This window comes from Rhinolophus sinicus, linkage group LG12 (genome assembly GCF_036562045.2).
Source record: "Rhinolophus sinicus isolate RSC01 linkage group LG12, ASM3656204v1, whole genome shotgun sequence".
Lineage (NCBI taxonomy): Eukaryota > Metazoa > Chordata > Mammalia > Chiroptera > Rhinolophidae > Rhinolophus > Rhinolophus sinicus.
The window spans coordinates 34199828-34216867 of NC_133761.1; the positions used below are offsets into that span (position 1 = coordinate 34199828).

Below are 17040 nucleotides of genomic sequence, written 5' to 3' on the forward strand. Positions count from 1 at the left end.
CTTCAGCACAGCCACAGACTTCCACCTTGCCCGTAGACGTCCCCCCAAGCTCCAGGAGATTCCCATCAATTTCTTCCCATCAATTTCTGTTATTTAAAACTTGTGTGCCTGGTACTACATATGTTGGAAGATTACATGTGATACAAATGTTCTCCCTACATGTAGGTAATATAGGTGCTCGTTCCATCCACAGATGACATCACTTATCACATCTAGCAGTACTTGTGCTGTGAGTTCCTTTTTCTCTTAGTGTTGATAGATTTGCTTACTCTCTAATCCAATCCTCCTTGGGCCCTAGACCATACATTTGCCATACTGGCTAAGCCACGAGTCCCTGTAAGTTAAAAGACATGTATGGGGATCAAACACATAGCCTTGTGCTCTAATGAAGTCCACCAGCTCAGTCTCAGAGACCACATCCATAATCCCACACCTGGCAGACCAGCAGGGCTGGCTCAGAAAGTATCTGTGTGTGATATTGACTCAAGAACAGAAAAAACTCTGTGGTGTATGAAGTACTTTCTTGGTTTCCCAACTTGATACTGACCACGTCCCATCCTTAGAATGTGCCAAATAATCCCAAGGAAAGCAAAGATTTTCTGTTTCAGGAAGGCTGTACCCAAAATGCTCAAAAGCCTAAAATCCACAAATCAAGAGATAATGAAAATTTCTAAGATGATGGAAGGTTAAAGACCTTGGTGTAAACAAACAAACATCAACAACAACAAAAAAAGCTGCTCTTTAGCCCACCAGTCTATTAGGATAAGAGTGGGTAGATAGGAATCCAGCTTCTAATTAAATTGAGGTCACTGATTAATATTAGAGCAAGATCAGCAGAGAAACCCTAAAGTGCAAACAGGTTTAAGAGACACTGAATAGTAAAATATGGACTCATCATATTTACTGCTTCAGCACTTAAAAAAATATACTTCCGTATACTATTTCTCCTCTACTAAAATTGTCAAAACAGCCAGGACTCCCAACAGGACTCCCAAGCACCAGCATTTGGCAGAAACACTTAAGGCAAGCAGTGACGCAAAGGCTAAGCCATCAGACATTGTCCTGCCTGTGCTCAGTATCAGATCACTTGAGAGTTAAGGTTAACCTGACAACTGTTTCAATGAACAGTCACCCGAGGGAGTGGGTGACACTGGCAGGAACAGCCAGATGGGGGCTGAGACCAGGAAATAGCCTGAGCAAAAGTCAGACAAGCCAAAAATTGAGGCAAAGGTCAGATACGAGTAATCTGTGGGCTACATCCAGGTGAGATATATGTTGTTTGGCCTGCATAGCGTTTTCTAAACATCAAATCAATTGTTGACATTAAAGGATCAAGAGATTTCACATAGAAATCTAGAATTTCTCTTTTTTTCTGGAAAAATCAGAAGATCTGGGAGCAACCCTATGAGAAGAGGCTACCCCATCTTCAGGTCATCCGAGTCCCACTGCTGCCCATAGTGTCACACTAATCCTGGGATGCTGGGGCACTCATTAGTGTTCCCATCCTGGACTACATAAGCATTTGAATGTATCATCCAGGTTTAAGGATCCCTCCACTGCCAAAGGTAAGAAAAGACCAGGGGTCTGAAACTCAGTGAGCCCTAGGAGTTAACTTTTCACAACATTTAGCTACCAGCTAGGGATCTTGAAGCTAGAAAGCTAAGTGAGATGTACGAGAAATGTTAGAATTCAGGCAGCTAGAAAAATCCAGGTGGCAGCCCACAGTACACAGCAAGTGAGACTAAACCTGAAACGGCACTGACAGTGTTTTTATACTTTATGTCAGGAGCAGGAACTGCTAACCAAACCAATTCAAAATTCTGTCCTGCAGATGCCTTAAGCAGTGATTTTTCACTCCTCATACTACAAATGTGCCCATTTTGGAAGGGAGAGATGGGGTCATAAAAGAGGGACTAGGTAGACAAGGATCCAAAAACAGCACTCTTCAACCACAGAAGCTCCCTTTACGTGTTTTATAAATTTTGCTTCTTCCTAAGATTTCACTTGTTGCAAGGATTCCATTGCTTAAACAAACAATATATTTTTGTTTGGGGGAAATTAAAAACCACCACTCTAAATAATAATACCCATTAAGAGGATAAGTTTTCAGTCTACATGTTAGGGTTCATAAAAGGATCCCCCTGTGTCAGAGAAATCATTCAGGCTGTTTAAAACATTGCTATATTTCATAATGGACATATTCATGAGAAATTGTGTCAACTGAATATTTAAAAATGAAATCAATTTGTAAAAATTAGTAGACCCTAATTTTAAAAGAAAGTAGCCTGAATTACTTTATTTTAAATACAGCCTTAGACAACATGTAAAGACTGGGCATGCTTGTGTTTCAATAAAACTTTAGTTCCAATGACAGACAGCAAGCTGGGTCTGGCTGTAGTCTGCCAACCCCTGCTATAGACAGTTAAACCTTTCCCTTACAATCTCTGGATATGTCGCCTGAAGAAGTGAGGACTGAGGAACCACAACAGCTAGCCTACATGTCTGAAGAACACTCGTGAAAAAGGGAATAAACGTAATCTATTTAGTCATTCATTCAATAAATAAATAGTAATAGAATATCTATATTTTATTATTTATAGAGCTCATTTCCAGTGGGTGTAAGAAGAAACAGGAGAAATGTTAAATACTTACACTAATGTAGTGCATGGAGCATAAAGCAGGGGACTCTATCCTGGTATAGAAAAAGTTACATCTGGGCTGCAAACTAAAGTAAGAGCAAGAATTAGACAAGTAAGATGGGGACTCAGGGATACAGAGATTCCCAATATAGGCAAATAAATGTGCGATGGAAACTAACATGACTCTAAATTTGACAAACTGAAAAATATCAGTGTGATACATGCAAGGGTTCAAGATAGAGCATCTAAAGCCAAGGCCAGCAAGGGAGATAGGACACAAATCATGGAGGGAGGCCTTGATTTGAGTCACTTGAAAGAGTTTGAACTTTGTCCTAAGAGTAACAAAACGCCTATGAAGGGTTTCAAACAGTAGAATGACAAGAAGAGATTGGTGTTATAGGAAATTTACTCTAGAGATTGTGTGGAGGCTAAAAGTCAGGAAACCAGTTAAAAGACTGTTGTTGTAATCCTAATAGGAGGATTATTACGTGTATTAGCTATGGATGTGGACTGAAAGAAATAGAGGGAGGACTTCTGCTTCCAACAGAAGAAGTAAGAGGGATTGGAGTTATTGGTACAGGACTAAGCTTCCCACAATAAATGGCCATACAACCATAAAACAAGGCAAAAACAGGCAACTACCTTCAGGCATTAGGAAAAAGGTAGAGCAATACTGAAATCTCTGAGAGAAGAAAAACTCATAACGTGTCTCCACTTGCCCAGCTCTTTGCCTAGGGACTTCTCAGCTATAGTAACATAAGCTAGATTCCAAGCAGAGCACAGCAGCCTCACTGAGCTGAGAAGGCAGAGTTATGAGTTTGAAGAGTTGGAATCTGCAAGGCAGGGCACCAGAAAGGAGGAAGCTGTACAATGAGGGGTGCCAAAGTCTATGTAGGTGTCCTCTGCAAGTCTTTGGCTAAGAGTTGGGCTGTACTCACATAGGGTGACACTACCTAGAGTTTCCCAGAGAGTGGCTGCTAGAGGATTGAAAAAGGAGCAGAAATACTAGGGTTTGAGCACTGGTAAAGGATACTGACACTCTGGCACAGCCAGAGTGGAAAAATCTCATTTACACCTCATTATCCCACAGGCATCCGGCAGAGGCACCAGAAAGGCTTCACCTTAGGAATAGGGACCACACCCTAGAACATACATTCTCAATAGGGGTGATATCATCAAAGGATGAAAATTAGTTCTGAGGAGAGAGGGAGCAAAAAGAAAAAAAAAATCTTAGATATTTCACAGCACATTAGCAGATATATAGTTATATCTGTGTTATTAAAACTTCACAGGAATAGTAGAGGTGGTCAGTGATTGGGGAAGGGACTAAATATTCTCCTGGGAGGGCAATAATGAAAAAAAGATTGAAAAACACTGCCCTAGAGTAGTCTGTAGAGTACAGCAGTGTACAAGAAAAGCCTAAAACTAAGTGTTGACAAGATCCTCAGAGGAAACAGAGTTTGCAAGTTAATCCCAGTTAGTTAAGAGGAGCTTTGGTAACTCCTACAAATTTGCACAGAATCAGTCTACTGAAGCATAACCCAAGCTTACCCAACATCAAAGTGATCAACTGCTTCTTTAAAAAATAAAAAATAAAAAAATATTCTTCAGAGGAGATATTTTCAGAGGAAAATGACAAATCAGAGTGTCTGATATGTATCATATACGATGTCTAGCATACTATCAAAAATTGCTAAATACACACACACACACACACACACACACACATACACACAAAAGGAAAATGTGATCCATAGTTAAGAAAAAAGTAATCAATAGAAAATGATCCCAAGATGGCCCACGTGTTGGATTTACCAAATATGTTAAAAGGTTATTATAAATATGTTCAAAAATTAAAGAGAAAATATGATCTTCATTAAGCAAATCAAAGAAGAAGAGAAAAGGAAACTATAAAAAAAGAAACAAATTTAAATTCTAGGACTAAAAAGTGCAATAATTAAAATGAAAGATGTGGACAGATCTAAGAGATACTTTAAGAGTTATATATTTAGGATATTCAACAGTGGTGAATGGATAGGAAATAAAGTATAGGGGACTCCCAAAAATTTTGCTCAGACAAGTATGTGGGTGATAGTACCATATATTTAGATAGGTAATGCCACAGGAAAAGCAGGTTTACACTGTTCCAAAAGTCAAAACCAACGGGCTAATGTGAAGAGATTATAAAGGGCTAGATGACAGGATGACTAAATCATTAGAGCTATACAACAATGTAACTGATTTGGTTGCTAAGTAGGGAATACTCTTCATAGGAAACTATTGACAAGATAAATGAACTATAGATTGTATAGAAGAAAATAACACAGTACGAAACAGAAGATTAGACTAGGTATCACATAAGCCCCCTTTTAAGTTAAAATTCTATTGTTCTTGAATCATTATGAGATCTCTGTACTGTGATAAATGAAATACAGGTATAGACTCAACAAATAATGAGAAAAAGTTGTATAGGGCTTAGCCTGCCTTTTCACGAAATGGCTCCATATTTAGAAGATGATGTGGTCAGCAGAATAATGACCTTCCACACACACTTTAAAATGTTCAAATCTGAATCCCTGAACCTATGAATATGTTAGCTTAAATGGTACAGGGGAATTAGGTTTGCTAACCTGCTAACTTTAAGACGGGGAGATAATCCTGGACTGTTGAGATAGGCCCAATATAACCATAAAGGTCCTTAGAAATGGAGAAGAGAGACTGAAAAAGAGACTCACAGGGAGCTGTGACTACTGAGGTCTGACAATTAAGTTCATGAACTTGTTGCAACGATGTTGCTAACCTTTTATGATAGCACAGGGATTATTCATTATAAATTTGTACCAACTGAACAAACAGTTAACCAAGTTTACTATTTGGAAGTGCTAAAAAGGCTGCATGAAAAAGTTAAGACGAAAACGTCCCAACCTTTTCGCCAACAATTCATCACTCTTGCATCACGACAAAGCACCAGTTCACACGGCACTGCCTGTGAGAGAGTGTTTAGCCAGTAAAAAATAACTGTATTGGAACACCCTCCCTACTCATCTGATCCGGCACTCAATGACTTCTTTCTTTACCCAAAGATAAAGAAAATATTGAAAGGAAGACATTTGGATAACATTCACGACATCAAGGATAATATGACAACAGCTCTGATGGCCATTCCAGAAAAAGAGTTCCAAAATTCCTTTGAGGGGTAGACTAGGTGCTAGCATCAGTGCACAGCTTCCCAAGGGGAGTACTTTGAAGGTGACTATAGTGATATTCAGCAATGAGGGATGTAGCTCTTTTTCTATGATGAATTCGCAAACTTAATTATCCAACACTGTATGGAGGAAAATGACAGAGAGATGTAACATTGCATGAAAATCGAGTAAAGGGGCCATGAACCAAGGAATGTGGGCAGCTGCTAAAACCTATAAAGGGCAAGGAAGTAAGTACATTCTCCTCTAGAGCCTCCAAACATGAAAGCAGCCCTGCCAGCACTTTGATTTTAGCCCAGTGAGACTTGTGCCAGACTTCTAACCTACAAAACAATAGGTAATACAATCATTAAATAAAATGGTTGTTTAAGCCACTAAGTTTACGGCAATTTTTAAAAGCAGCAATGGAAAGCTAATACAATTAACTAGAACTGTGCTCTCTAATATAGTAGCCACTATCCACATGTTATTAAGTTCATTAAAATAAAATCAAAATTCAATTCTTCGATTCTTCACAATAGCCACATTTCCAGTGATCAATAGCCACCTGTGGCTAGTGGTCACTATATTGGACAATGTAGACAAACACTTCTATTATCACAGAAATTTCTATCGGACAGCAGTGAACTCTTCGATTATGCTTTAAAGCCTATAATTTTGTGCAGGGCTATCTTTAAAGACATAAGCCTCTTTTTCTTTCCTAAATTAAAAGTAAAAACTATATGTCTCCAGGAAAAAATAAATAAAATGCCATAGATAGAGTTAAGACAAATGGGTTTTGGGCCTATAGGATATGAACAATTGGACACAAATATTTTTGGATTCAGAGAAGAGGTCTAAGATGAATATACATATTTGGATGACAGTATTGTAGATGGTATTTGAAGTCAAGAGCATTGATGAAATTGTCTAGGGAGAGAGTATAGAGTTAAGGGAAAAAAAGAGGGTTTCATTCAGTCTGAGCCTTGAGGAACTTCAACCTTTAAAAACTTGATAAAAAACAATGAACAGGAAAGAATCTTAAAAGCAGAAGGGGCTAAAGTATTTATGCTATTTCTACAGTCTCTCTAGACAGTTCTGTTGTCAGTTGCCCAAAGATATTTTCATCTACCTTGAGCCTATCTTTATAATGGGATTCAACTTAATTTATCATATTTTAATCATTAACTTTCTTGTCTGTTTCTTCTATGTCCTTGAGAGTAAGGACTTTGTCTCTTAAAATTAAGCTTGAAACCATAGTGTGGGCCTATTATAAAAAAGAAAATTTTCTGGTTTTACTGAGTCAAGCTGTGGGCTTGGTGGAAGGTATTTTCATTGAGTTCAAAGGTTTTTATTTCAGTTTTCTCCTACATTTGTGACTATTCCAGAATGTTATAGTTGTAAGAAACAGGAAAATTGAATAGCAAGACCATTACTGCAATTGAAAATTTACAAAAAATGTAAAAATATGTAATAACTATTATATAAAAAAATCAAAATCACTTCCTCCTCTATAACTTTTCTGGGTTTTCTTCACAGTACTAATATAATGAAACCTGAAGATGTAATGCAGTTAGTGTCAATGAATGAGGTCATGTTATTCAAAATTATACTACTGCTTATAAATCATAACTTCTCATATTAACATTAAGCTGTCATTTTTAATGTATGCCTTCAAAATGTTTTAAAAACTGGTCTTCACTCATGCAGACCCAACTTCATATTCTTTTGAAATCAGTGAAATGTATTTTGTTGAAAGTCTTTCTCCAACTTAGTCCATATTTCACCTATATTCTCTACCTCTGATACCCTCTAGGCACTGACCTTAACTTCTCAGGATCTAAGCCCCACTCTTCTCCAGCCCCATGCAAGTCATGTTGATGCTTTTCCCCAAAGCTAACAAAATGCCCAGTCAGCCAAGTCACCTGGAGATGAGAAGTATAACAAGCAGCACAAAAACGTAACAGATATAGGTTGAAGAACACATACTTGACTTAAAATAACAGTCATTGGTTCAAAACCAGGTACCAAGGGAAAATTTCACAGATCAAGTAAACATAAAATTCCTTCCACAGGTCAAGAACAGTAAGTATTTAAAAAAAAAAAAAAAAAAAATCAGGCAGCAAAGATTATGAATTAAAGCAGAGTCCAAACAACGAGACTGGATCACCAGATGACAGCAAGTCTTCAATATTACAGCTGTTTGCTTCAGCCCAGAAAAAAGAAGCAATTTCCAAACATGGGAATGACAGGCATAGCTAGCACAGGCATCCAGCAGGAATGAGGAATGTCAGGGAGGAGAGAAAGGCTCACTGATTCACACACTGCTCACATTAGGTCCATTATGAAAGAGAATATAGAAATGTCATTGCCTAAGGCAAAAATTATATGACATAGAATAATGTATTTCAGAATGAAAAATGGAGAAGAGTTGCTAATCATACAAAACATTATTAATCCTAAGTAAAATAATGAATATAATTGGGAAACATGCCCCTGAGATTCATTCAGCAAGGAAAAAAGAAAGTTTCAGATAAAGTTCGGGGGAATTGGCAGTAGGTAGTCAAGAGGGAGAGGGAAAAGAGGCAAAGGCTTATTGGTAGACCTGACTAGTCAGGCTCCAAACGGGTGAGGTGGACACCAAATTTTCTAGTGCAGCAGCTTCTGAGAGTAACATCTAGCAGCTGCAGGTCTTAAAGTAGAAACAAATCCATGCAAAGACAGCAACATGAAGAATTTGGACTCCTTCCTCTCTGCCTTTCAGAAAGTTTCCCATCTGCTCGCTGATACCTGAAGGTCACCATTTCACAATTACAGACAAATTGCTTAAAATAAAAGTGTCTATGGTCTATCACACAGAGAAGCTACCGTGTTTGCCCTGAAAATAAGACCAAACCGGAAAATAAGCCCTAGCATGATTTTTCAGGATGACATCCCCTGAACATAAACCCTAATGCGTCTTGTGGAGCAAAAATTAATATAAGACCGGGTCTTATTTTCAGGCAAACACAGTATGTGAGGAAAACTCTGCTTCTGTTCTTACTCTTTATGCCCACTCAAACACAGACATATCCCATGCCTACTAAGCAGTCAGTGTGCTAGGGTTTTAAGCACGATGGCAAGAGATAAAGTCTCTGCTCTCAAAGATAATACAAGGAACACACAAGAAAATTAATGATTAAAGTCTGATCAATTAAGTTGAAAATTAATGATTAAAATGATGAATTATGGAGGTAGGCTCAAGGTGAATGAAACTATCTTTGGACAACTGACAACAGAACTGTATAGAGAAGCCATGGAAATACGCATACCTAATTTAGCCCCTTCTGCTTCTAAGAGTCTTCCCTGTTCATCCTTCTTTATTAAGTCCTTAAAAGTTAAAGTTCCTCAGCGCTCAGAATGAATGAAACCCTCTTTTTTTTCATAACTCTGTACTCTCTCCATAGACAAATTCATCAGTGCCCTTGACTTCAAATACTATCTAAAATGCTGTTACTCAAATGTGTATATTCATCCAAGACCTCGTCGCTGAACCTGAAAATATGTATATTCCATTATTTATTTGACATCTCCCACTGGATGTTTTACAGGTACTTCCAATTCAAGATTTCCAAAATTGAACACCTGCTCTTCAAGACCACGAAGAGTCAAACTCAGTTGTCTCCTTCCAATCTGTAGAGCAACAACATCGATTTCCTGTTTACAGTTCTTCAATTGTTTCCTACTACTATTAGGATAAAACTCCAAATCTCTGCACACAGCCTCTTCATTTCTGAATAGATTGCCCTCTCCCTTCATAGGCTCATCTCAGACACTCCCCTACCCGAACCCCAGATACCAAAGTCTGGCAATTAAGTCCGCAAACTCATCCTAGAAAAAGTGCTACATACCTCACTGTTGAATATCACTACAGTCACCATTGAAGTACTCCCCTTGGGAAACTATGCACTGGTGCCAGCTCCTACCCTGTTCTACCCTTCAACGAAATTTTGGAACTCTTTTTCTGGAATGGCCATCAGAGCTATCATGGTACTACACTTAATGTCCTGAATGTCCTCAAAATGTCTTCCTTTCAATATTTCCTTTATCTTCAGGTAAAGAAAGAAGTCTTTGGGAGCCAGATCAGGTGAGTAGGGAGGGTGTTCCAATACAGTTATTTGTTTACTGGCTAAAAACTCCCTCACAGACAGTGAGGTAAGCTGGTGCAGTGTCGTGATGCAAAAGCTCCTTCGGGACCCTATTTGCACACATCTTTCTCATGCCAAGATTTTCAGTTAAGATTTTCCTAACTGTTTCTCTATTGATGTTTACTTGGTCTGCTATGCTTCTTACAGGCAGATGACAATTTTGACGCACAAGTCAACGAATTTTTGCAATATTTTCATCAGTTCTGCTGGTTACTGGCCGCCCTGACATCATCAGTGACACGTTCTCTCTCCTCAGAAAAATGTTTAATCCATTTGTACACTGCCGTTTTCTTCATGACATTATCCCCATAAACCTGGAGTAACATGACTCTGATTTCACTTCCACTCTTGCCAAGTTTAACAAGAAATTTAATGTTTGTTCGTTGCTCTAATTCAAACTCAGACATTCTTGTGACGGCACAGGAAACAGTAAATCGATCTTGTTGCTCTACAGATTGGAGGGAGACAACTGAATTTGACTCTTCGTGGTCTTAAAGAGCAGGTGTTCAATTTTGGACATCTTGAATTCGAAGGGAAATAAACAATTTATACAGCAAACACCCACAACAACAATAATGAACACCACTCAGCAAGATACCACCTCACACCTACAGGAACACAGCTGTGAGACACTGATAATACCAAGTTTACGAAATCTTACTGAGCTGTTTGTACAGTGCTGCCAATGTAAGCACATGGTAGCAAGTTTGCAAACTTAATTGTCATACTTTGTCTGTTTGACTTCATTTCACACACTCCAACATGCCATGCTTTGTCCTAATCCTTCTACCTGGAATACACCCTTCTTTCCCCCTTAAATTAATTTTTACTTCTTCAGAGTTCAACTCAACCTGTATTTCCTTACAGATGTGTTCCTGATTCTCTGCACTAAGTAAAAATTTCTAGGAATATGCTTCATAGCATAACCACAATACGATTAAATAAGAACAAACATTTATTAAGCATTTACTATTGAACCAAACACTATTCTAGGTGATGGAGATTCAGCAACAGGAAAGACAAACAAGACCTCCACTCTCTTGTAGCTACATACTTGGATAAGGAGAGACAGACAGTAAGCAAATAGACCAAAAAAAGAAAAATAATTTCAGATAATAATATGAGGATAATAAAACAGATGTGATATAGAGTGACTGGGTCAGGAACAGGGCAAAAGGAGAAAGTACTGCATTAGATGGATTGTTCAGGGTCTGCTTTTCCTGAAGGAATATAAGCTCCAAAGGGTGGAGACTTTGTCTAATGCTATATCCCAAATGCCTGGATATAACAATGAATACCTGAGGAATAAATGTATGAAAGATGTTGGTTTCTAAATAGGATGATTTTCCAATATGCAAAAGAACAGCTGCAATCTCAGGGAAGTCACATTTTTATATTATAAACTACATCAACAGTACATCTTTAAAATACTTCAACAGATTAATAAATTTTTTATCAATATATCCATTTCCATAGGTCCCTGGACATATATGTGGTCCTTCATGGATCAAAATCCCCTCACATAATCTATCTAAGTACTTGATTCTTGACCTCTTAACCCCGCTATAGACAAACAGACTACAGGATACCCACACAAGTGGCCAATAACCTCTTTGTTTATTAAAGTGCTATTGGTGAGTCAACAGTGCACTCTTATCCAAGGCAAATGGACCCCAATCTTATGAGAGATGACTAAGGGAAATAAACAATTTATACAGCAAACTATGTAAAATTCCATTCAGAAAATCCTAACAGCCAATGCTCAACAAACAATATATAATCACCTAGAAGGCAACTTAGAAAAACTTGCTTGCTATAGAAGCTCTATGGCTTACTTAAAAAGGAAGAAAATATTGATTCCCAGGTCCATTCATGTATTTCTTAAGATGCAGAAACTAGACTAGATTATCTTATAGGTTTGAAGCATTCACTGATTCATTTATTCATTCATTCATTAATTCAGTAAGATTTGCTGAGCACTAACTACATGCCAGGCACTACGTAAGATATTGTGTATGGGATTTTCTGAACCGAGGAAATAAAACCTGTGTAGTGGCAGTGCTTAGCAAAATGACCGCATTGCTTAGGAAGATGGCTGTATATCTAGCCAAACTTAGATGGCAGGAGATATTTATTATCATCTTTGCCAGACAAAGATATATAGTGAAGTCTCATTATTCATGGTAGTTACGCTCTATAAAGTCACCACAAACACTGAATTAGAGAATACTGAACCATGGCTCCTAGGGAAATACAGTGTTAGGTTCCTATGAACCTCTAGTTACAACATTTTTGTCAACTTACCAATATACAACTTGTTTTATGTGTGTTTCTTTTAAAGCATGATATTTAATATTTATTGTTTAGTGACATTGAACTCATAGCCAATAGCATTATAACTCATGGCTGAACAAAGCTTATCTAACACATATACTTTCTATGTGTGGGACATCACAGCTTTTCACGCACTTAGGAACACTAGACAACACTTCAGCACTACACTTGAGGGCCATTTTAAACAGTGTAATCACCCCCAAAAAAGCACAAAAATGTGAAAAATGTGGCACTAAGTAGACCACAAAAATGATATTTGTTTACAGTATGAGTGAAGAGAAAAGAAAGAGGCGGAGAGGGAAAAGGAAGGGAGGAAAGCAAAAGGAAAAAGAAAATATAATTCTTGGGTTTGCACCTGGCTCTACCACTTATTAGCTGTGTGGTCTTAGAAAAGTTACTTTATGGCTCCATGCCTCAGTTTCCCTTTCTCTGAAAAGAAGATAATAATATTACGTACCTAATTTATAGTAAACATTAAAAGAGTTAATATAAATGAAGGGTTTGCTGTAGTGCCTGGCATATAGTAAGCACTATGTGTTAGCTATCAAAATAAACAAATAAATATAAAGTAATGGGAAATTATCTTATACTTTCAATAAAAATATGTGATGGCTACAAACTTGGTATCAATAGCTATAGCTTTCATTCACCTTTCTTCCTATTCTCCCTTCCCCTCCTACCTCTCTTCTTCTCCTCACTGCTTCCTTCTGCCTATGCCTCAGACTCCCTGGAGGCCCACACAGGATGCTGGGAGATTCCCCTCCCTCAAAGAGTTTGCTGACCTAGAGACAAAGTTTGCTCTACAGGCAAGTAGCTCTCAATCCAGAATTAAGATGGCACTTCCTTCAAGTGCAGACTAGACGGCTTCTAGAATGAACACTCCTCCCTGCTGCATACCCAACAGCTCCGCCAAGGACAAACGAACCATCTGCAGGCAGAAGGAGGCTTCTTGTTAACTCTGGAGCTCTGCAACTACCCCCTTCCATGCCACCAGCAAGAGACTAGACAGTTGCCATCTTGTCAGCATGACTTCAGTTTTCAGTGGGACCCCAAAGAAGCGAGGCTGCACACAAAATAGACAGATGAGGAGCCATATGAGAAACTAATAATGCCAACGCTGGGCCTTCTCAAAGCAAACCTCCCATGTGCTTGTCTGAGCTGGAGGATGTGGACAGGAAGTTTGGACCAGAGCCCACGAGTAGAAGGGAAGAAATACAATGACCATTGAACAAACAAGTTTCTTGGGTTGGGGCTAGGGAAGGAGTCAGGAGCAGAGACACTCAAGCCAGCCCCAAGTAGCAGGGCTTTAGCTGGTAGCTTGAAAATGCCCTCCTGCCAAGGTTGCCAAGGAACACACTCACAGGCCACGAGCATGTCATTCAGAGTGTCTTCCCAGTGACTGTGTGCGGCACATTTTGAGGTTGGCACAAACCATGACTCACATTTCCTCTTGGGAGCTTCCTCACCCTTCAGATCAGGACAAGAGGCCCTTTTCACAGTTTCCATAGTATTAGCTGCCAGTTAGATACATTTAAACATCCCAATTAAGCAGAAAAATGCTTTGAAAATGCACTGCCTTCATTGAAAAAGATAGTTTGGGATTTAGAAAACATCAACTACTTAGCTGATTCGACACATCTAACTAACTATTGCTAACTACTTTTGATAGCTATACTGGCCATTAGTCCTTGATATAACAGATCTGTGTCCAGTTAAAATAATCATCACTCTCCCTTTCAAGGATCTGTGCTGCAGGCATCACAGTACACACTTCCTATAATTTATTTCATTTAATCTTCCCCCAAATCCCTGGGAGGCTGATGTTATAACCCATCCCCATTTTACAGTTCAGGGAACTATGTGGAAAGTAATTTGCCAAAACTCATGTGGAAAGTAAATGGCTGAACAAAGAACCAAATCTAAGTCATGTTGACTTTAATAGCTATATTCTTTCTACTACTATATTGTATATAACCAGGTAATTATATGGTCTGCACTCAATGGATAACTTGAAATGGTTTTATTTTCTCCAATCCTACCTGCTAGTTGTGCTAGTGAATCATACTTCACAGTCCCTTAATAATATCTGAAGAGGGTCCGTGACTTGCCAATTGATTTCAGTTATTAGAACAGACTCTCCAGTATTTAAGACTCAAATCTATTTATTTTTCAAATTCCAGTTTCATGTCCAGTTTAAAGCTCTTCCCCTTCTGTGTCCCCAGGGCCATCAAAGCTCCAGGTTTGGGTTTAGATGGAGCAGGGGCCCTTGTCTCCTGGTCTGGTCTTCTGCCCTCCCCACCCCCTCTTCAATTAAAGAGGAGAGGTACTCAGTGTCCTGTGTCCCTCCTCCTTCCTCCATCTTCTAGGCCTAATTCCACAGTGTGTTGGAGGCAGGGAGGGTGAAATTTGAGAGATGGCAGAGGTTGAGTTATCAGACCAGCTGCCTATGAGAGGCAGGAAGCTGAGTTTCCTCTATAGCTGGATCTGGCTCTTTTGGCAGCTGGCGGTCTTCACTAATTTGGCAGTTTCTACCAGAAGGTGCATGTGGTTTACTTGGAGAAATGCTCTACTTCACTCCCTCTCCATCAATGACTGAGAATGCCCTCAGAGAGGGGGGCACCTGTATTTCCATGTTGTCTCTACCAGTGGTCCATGCCCCCAACCATCTTGCCAAATGGGGCACCACCTAACTAGATGTCAGCTCATTAGTCCCAAAACTCATGCCTCCCATTCAGTACTCTATGCTTCTTCTGTGGAGCTTTAGGAACCATGACAATCCTCTCCCTTCCAGGCCTTCTGAGTGGAGTGGGGATTTCCTCTGTTTTCATAAACAACTTAGTCTGTGGTCCCTTGTCAGTTAGCTTTGGTAGACCACCACAGCCAGGCAAGAGGCAGACACCAACTTCCAAATTCACATAAGCCCAATACTTCAGAGACTCGTGTCAGGCTCTCTCCTTCCTTCACCACACTTAGCTCCTCTCCATGTTAACGACAGCACCAAGCAAGCAAGGCCTCTGCTACCTCATCTCACCCAACATCTAGCTAGGAGTGAGAAGCCAGTCTCCTGTGACAACCACAAGCTCTTGACCAATAGTCCACATTTCATGGGTGCTTTGAGGTAGGCAGAAAGGCACAGATTGAAGGGAAGGAAACACTATAATATTTGGCCATTTGGTCAGGAACTCACAACTGTAACAACGTCTTCTTTCTCCTCTCTACCAATATCTTCTTTTATCAGTTGGGAATGGATGAGGGAGGCATAGAGTGATAGTTGAGAATAGTAAGAACAGTTTGGCCACCTCTCACTGAGCTCTGGGTGTCTGGCCTCCGTTATTTGCAGCTCACTTTAAAGAAGGGAGGGCTTTATGCCTCTTTATCCTCATCTTGGGCCCTACTTACCAGTTCCAAAGTAATAGGAAAAGCCCCACTCACTAATTACAACATAAATTCTGTCCAATTGCTCCATAAGTACCATGTCTTTCAAATTTTAGTTGGACTTACTGGCGTATAAACATGAAGCTGTGGTTATAGATTATTTCAAAAGATGTTGAAAGTCTAGTACCTCAGAGAAAACTATATTTTAATGTCGTCAATTTGTCAACGCAGTCAGAAGAATATCACTCAAATTAAAACTGATGAACAGGAATATTCCTGCTATCCATCATAAGCGGCAATCCCAAATAAAAGCCAGCCATCAAAAAGTCAAAGTGGTCACACAAAAAGCTTCCTCGGCCCTAACTTAACAGGCGTGGCAAACTAGTGGCCCAGGGACCAAAGATTGCCAACAGGCATTTCTGTTTGAGCTGTACAGCATTTTAAAAAATTTGAAGTAACTGCCAGTTCAGCAGGTTTCATGTAAAACAGATTTCCCACTTTGCTTGGCTTTCCCCTTTAGCCGGGGCACACGCTCTCCAGTTCACTACCAGTCCTCCTCATTCATTTGTGTTATCCTGGCCCTCATGGATATTTGCTTGCTATCCCTTTCATGGCACTTCTTTTTTGCCTGCTCCTTCTGCAAATGTTTTTGTTGTGTGTTTTTCTTTTTGTTTTTGTTTTGTTTTTTCTTTGTTCAATTATTCTTGCATCAAAACTTCAGCAATCAAATAAATTCAACCCACAGTTTCCCTTAATATCTTCCTCCATCTCTATTTTCTGCCAGAATTCACATCTCCCAAAAGATTAAACTTCTCCTATACATCAGATCACAGAATACCCTGAGCCCATATTTTGCTGGTTTTCAGAGGTCAAGGTTCTGTTCTCTCCTTCTCTGGCATTCTCGTTCACAGAACCACCTACGAAAGGAGACATCCAGGGGAAGAATGTCTCTTCTGCCCAGTTAAATCATCCCCACTTGCGCCCTTGGTCCAGACCCTGTCCACCTTCTCCAATATCATGGCCCTACTCTCTCTTGCATCTCTAGTCCCCGACTCTAAACTGCTGCCTTCCACTCTCTCACCCACTGGTGACAAATCTTCCCCAATGGCATTACTTGACTGCACTGCCTGCTCAACATACTATTCATTACCTTTCTTCCATTCACTACCACACTTCTCAATAGCTCCATTTCCTCACCACCCTCTTCTTCCTTCAATGCTCTGTGACTTTTAAAGCTCTACATCAAATCACACACCCACAGTGCTGAAATGTGTTATTAAAAATCAGGAACTCCAATTTACCAAGGGCCCTTCTCCTTGACAT

At 39.4% G+C, this 17040-nt stretch overlaps 1 protein-coding gene across 3 annotated transcripts in view; it reads right to left on the reverse strand.

Annotated features, from left to right (window-relative positions):
* CPQ (carboxypeptidase Q) overlaps nt 1-17040 on the reverse strand; it is a 262903-nt gene that overhangs the window by 190125 nt on the left and 55738 nt on the right. The window contains exon 1 of one of the 3 annotated variants that reach the window (XM_074316338.1): nt 2653-2682. The exons of the other annotated variants lie outside the window; for them this stretch is intronic. Coding sequence (XP_074172439.1) covers nt 2653-2667 — 15 coding nt within the window. The 5' untranslated portion in view covers nt 2668-2682. Of the gene's footprint in view, nt 1-2652; nt 2683-17040 lie in introns of those variants that run through there. 3 annotated transcript variants of the gene reach the window in all.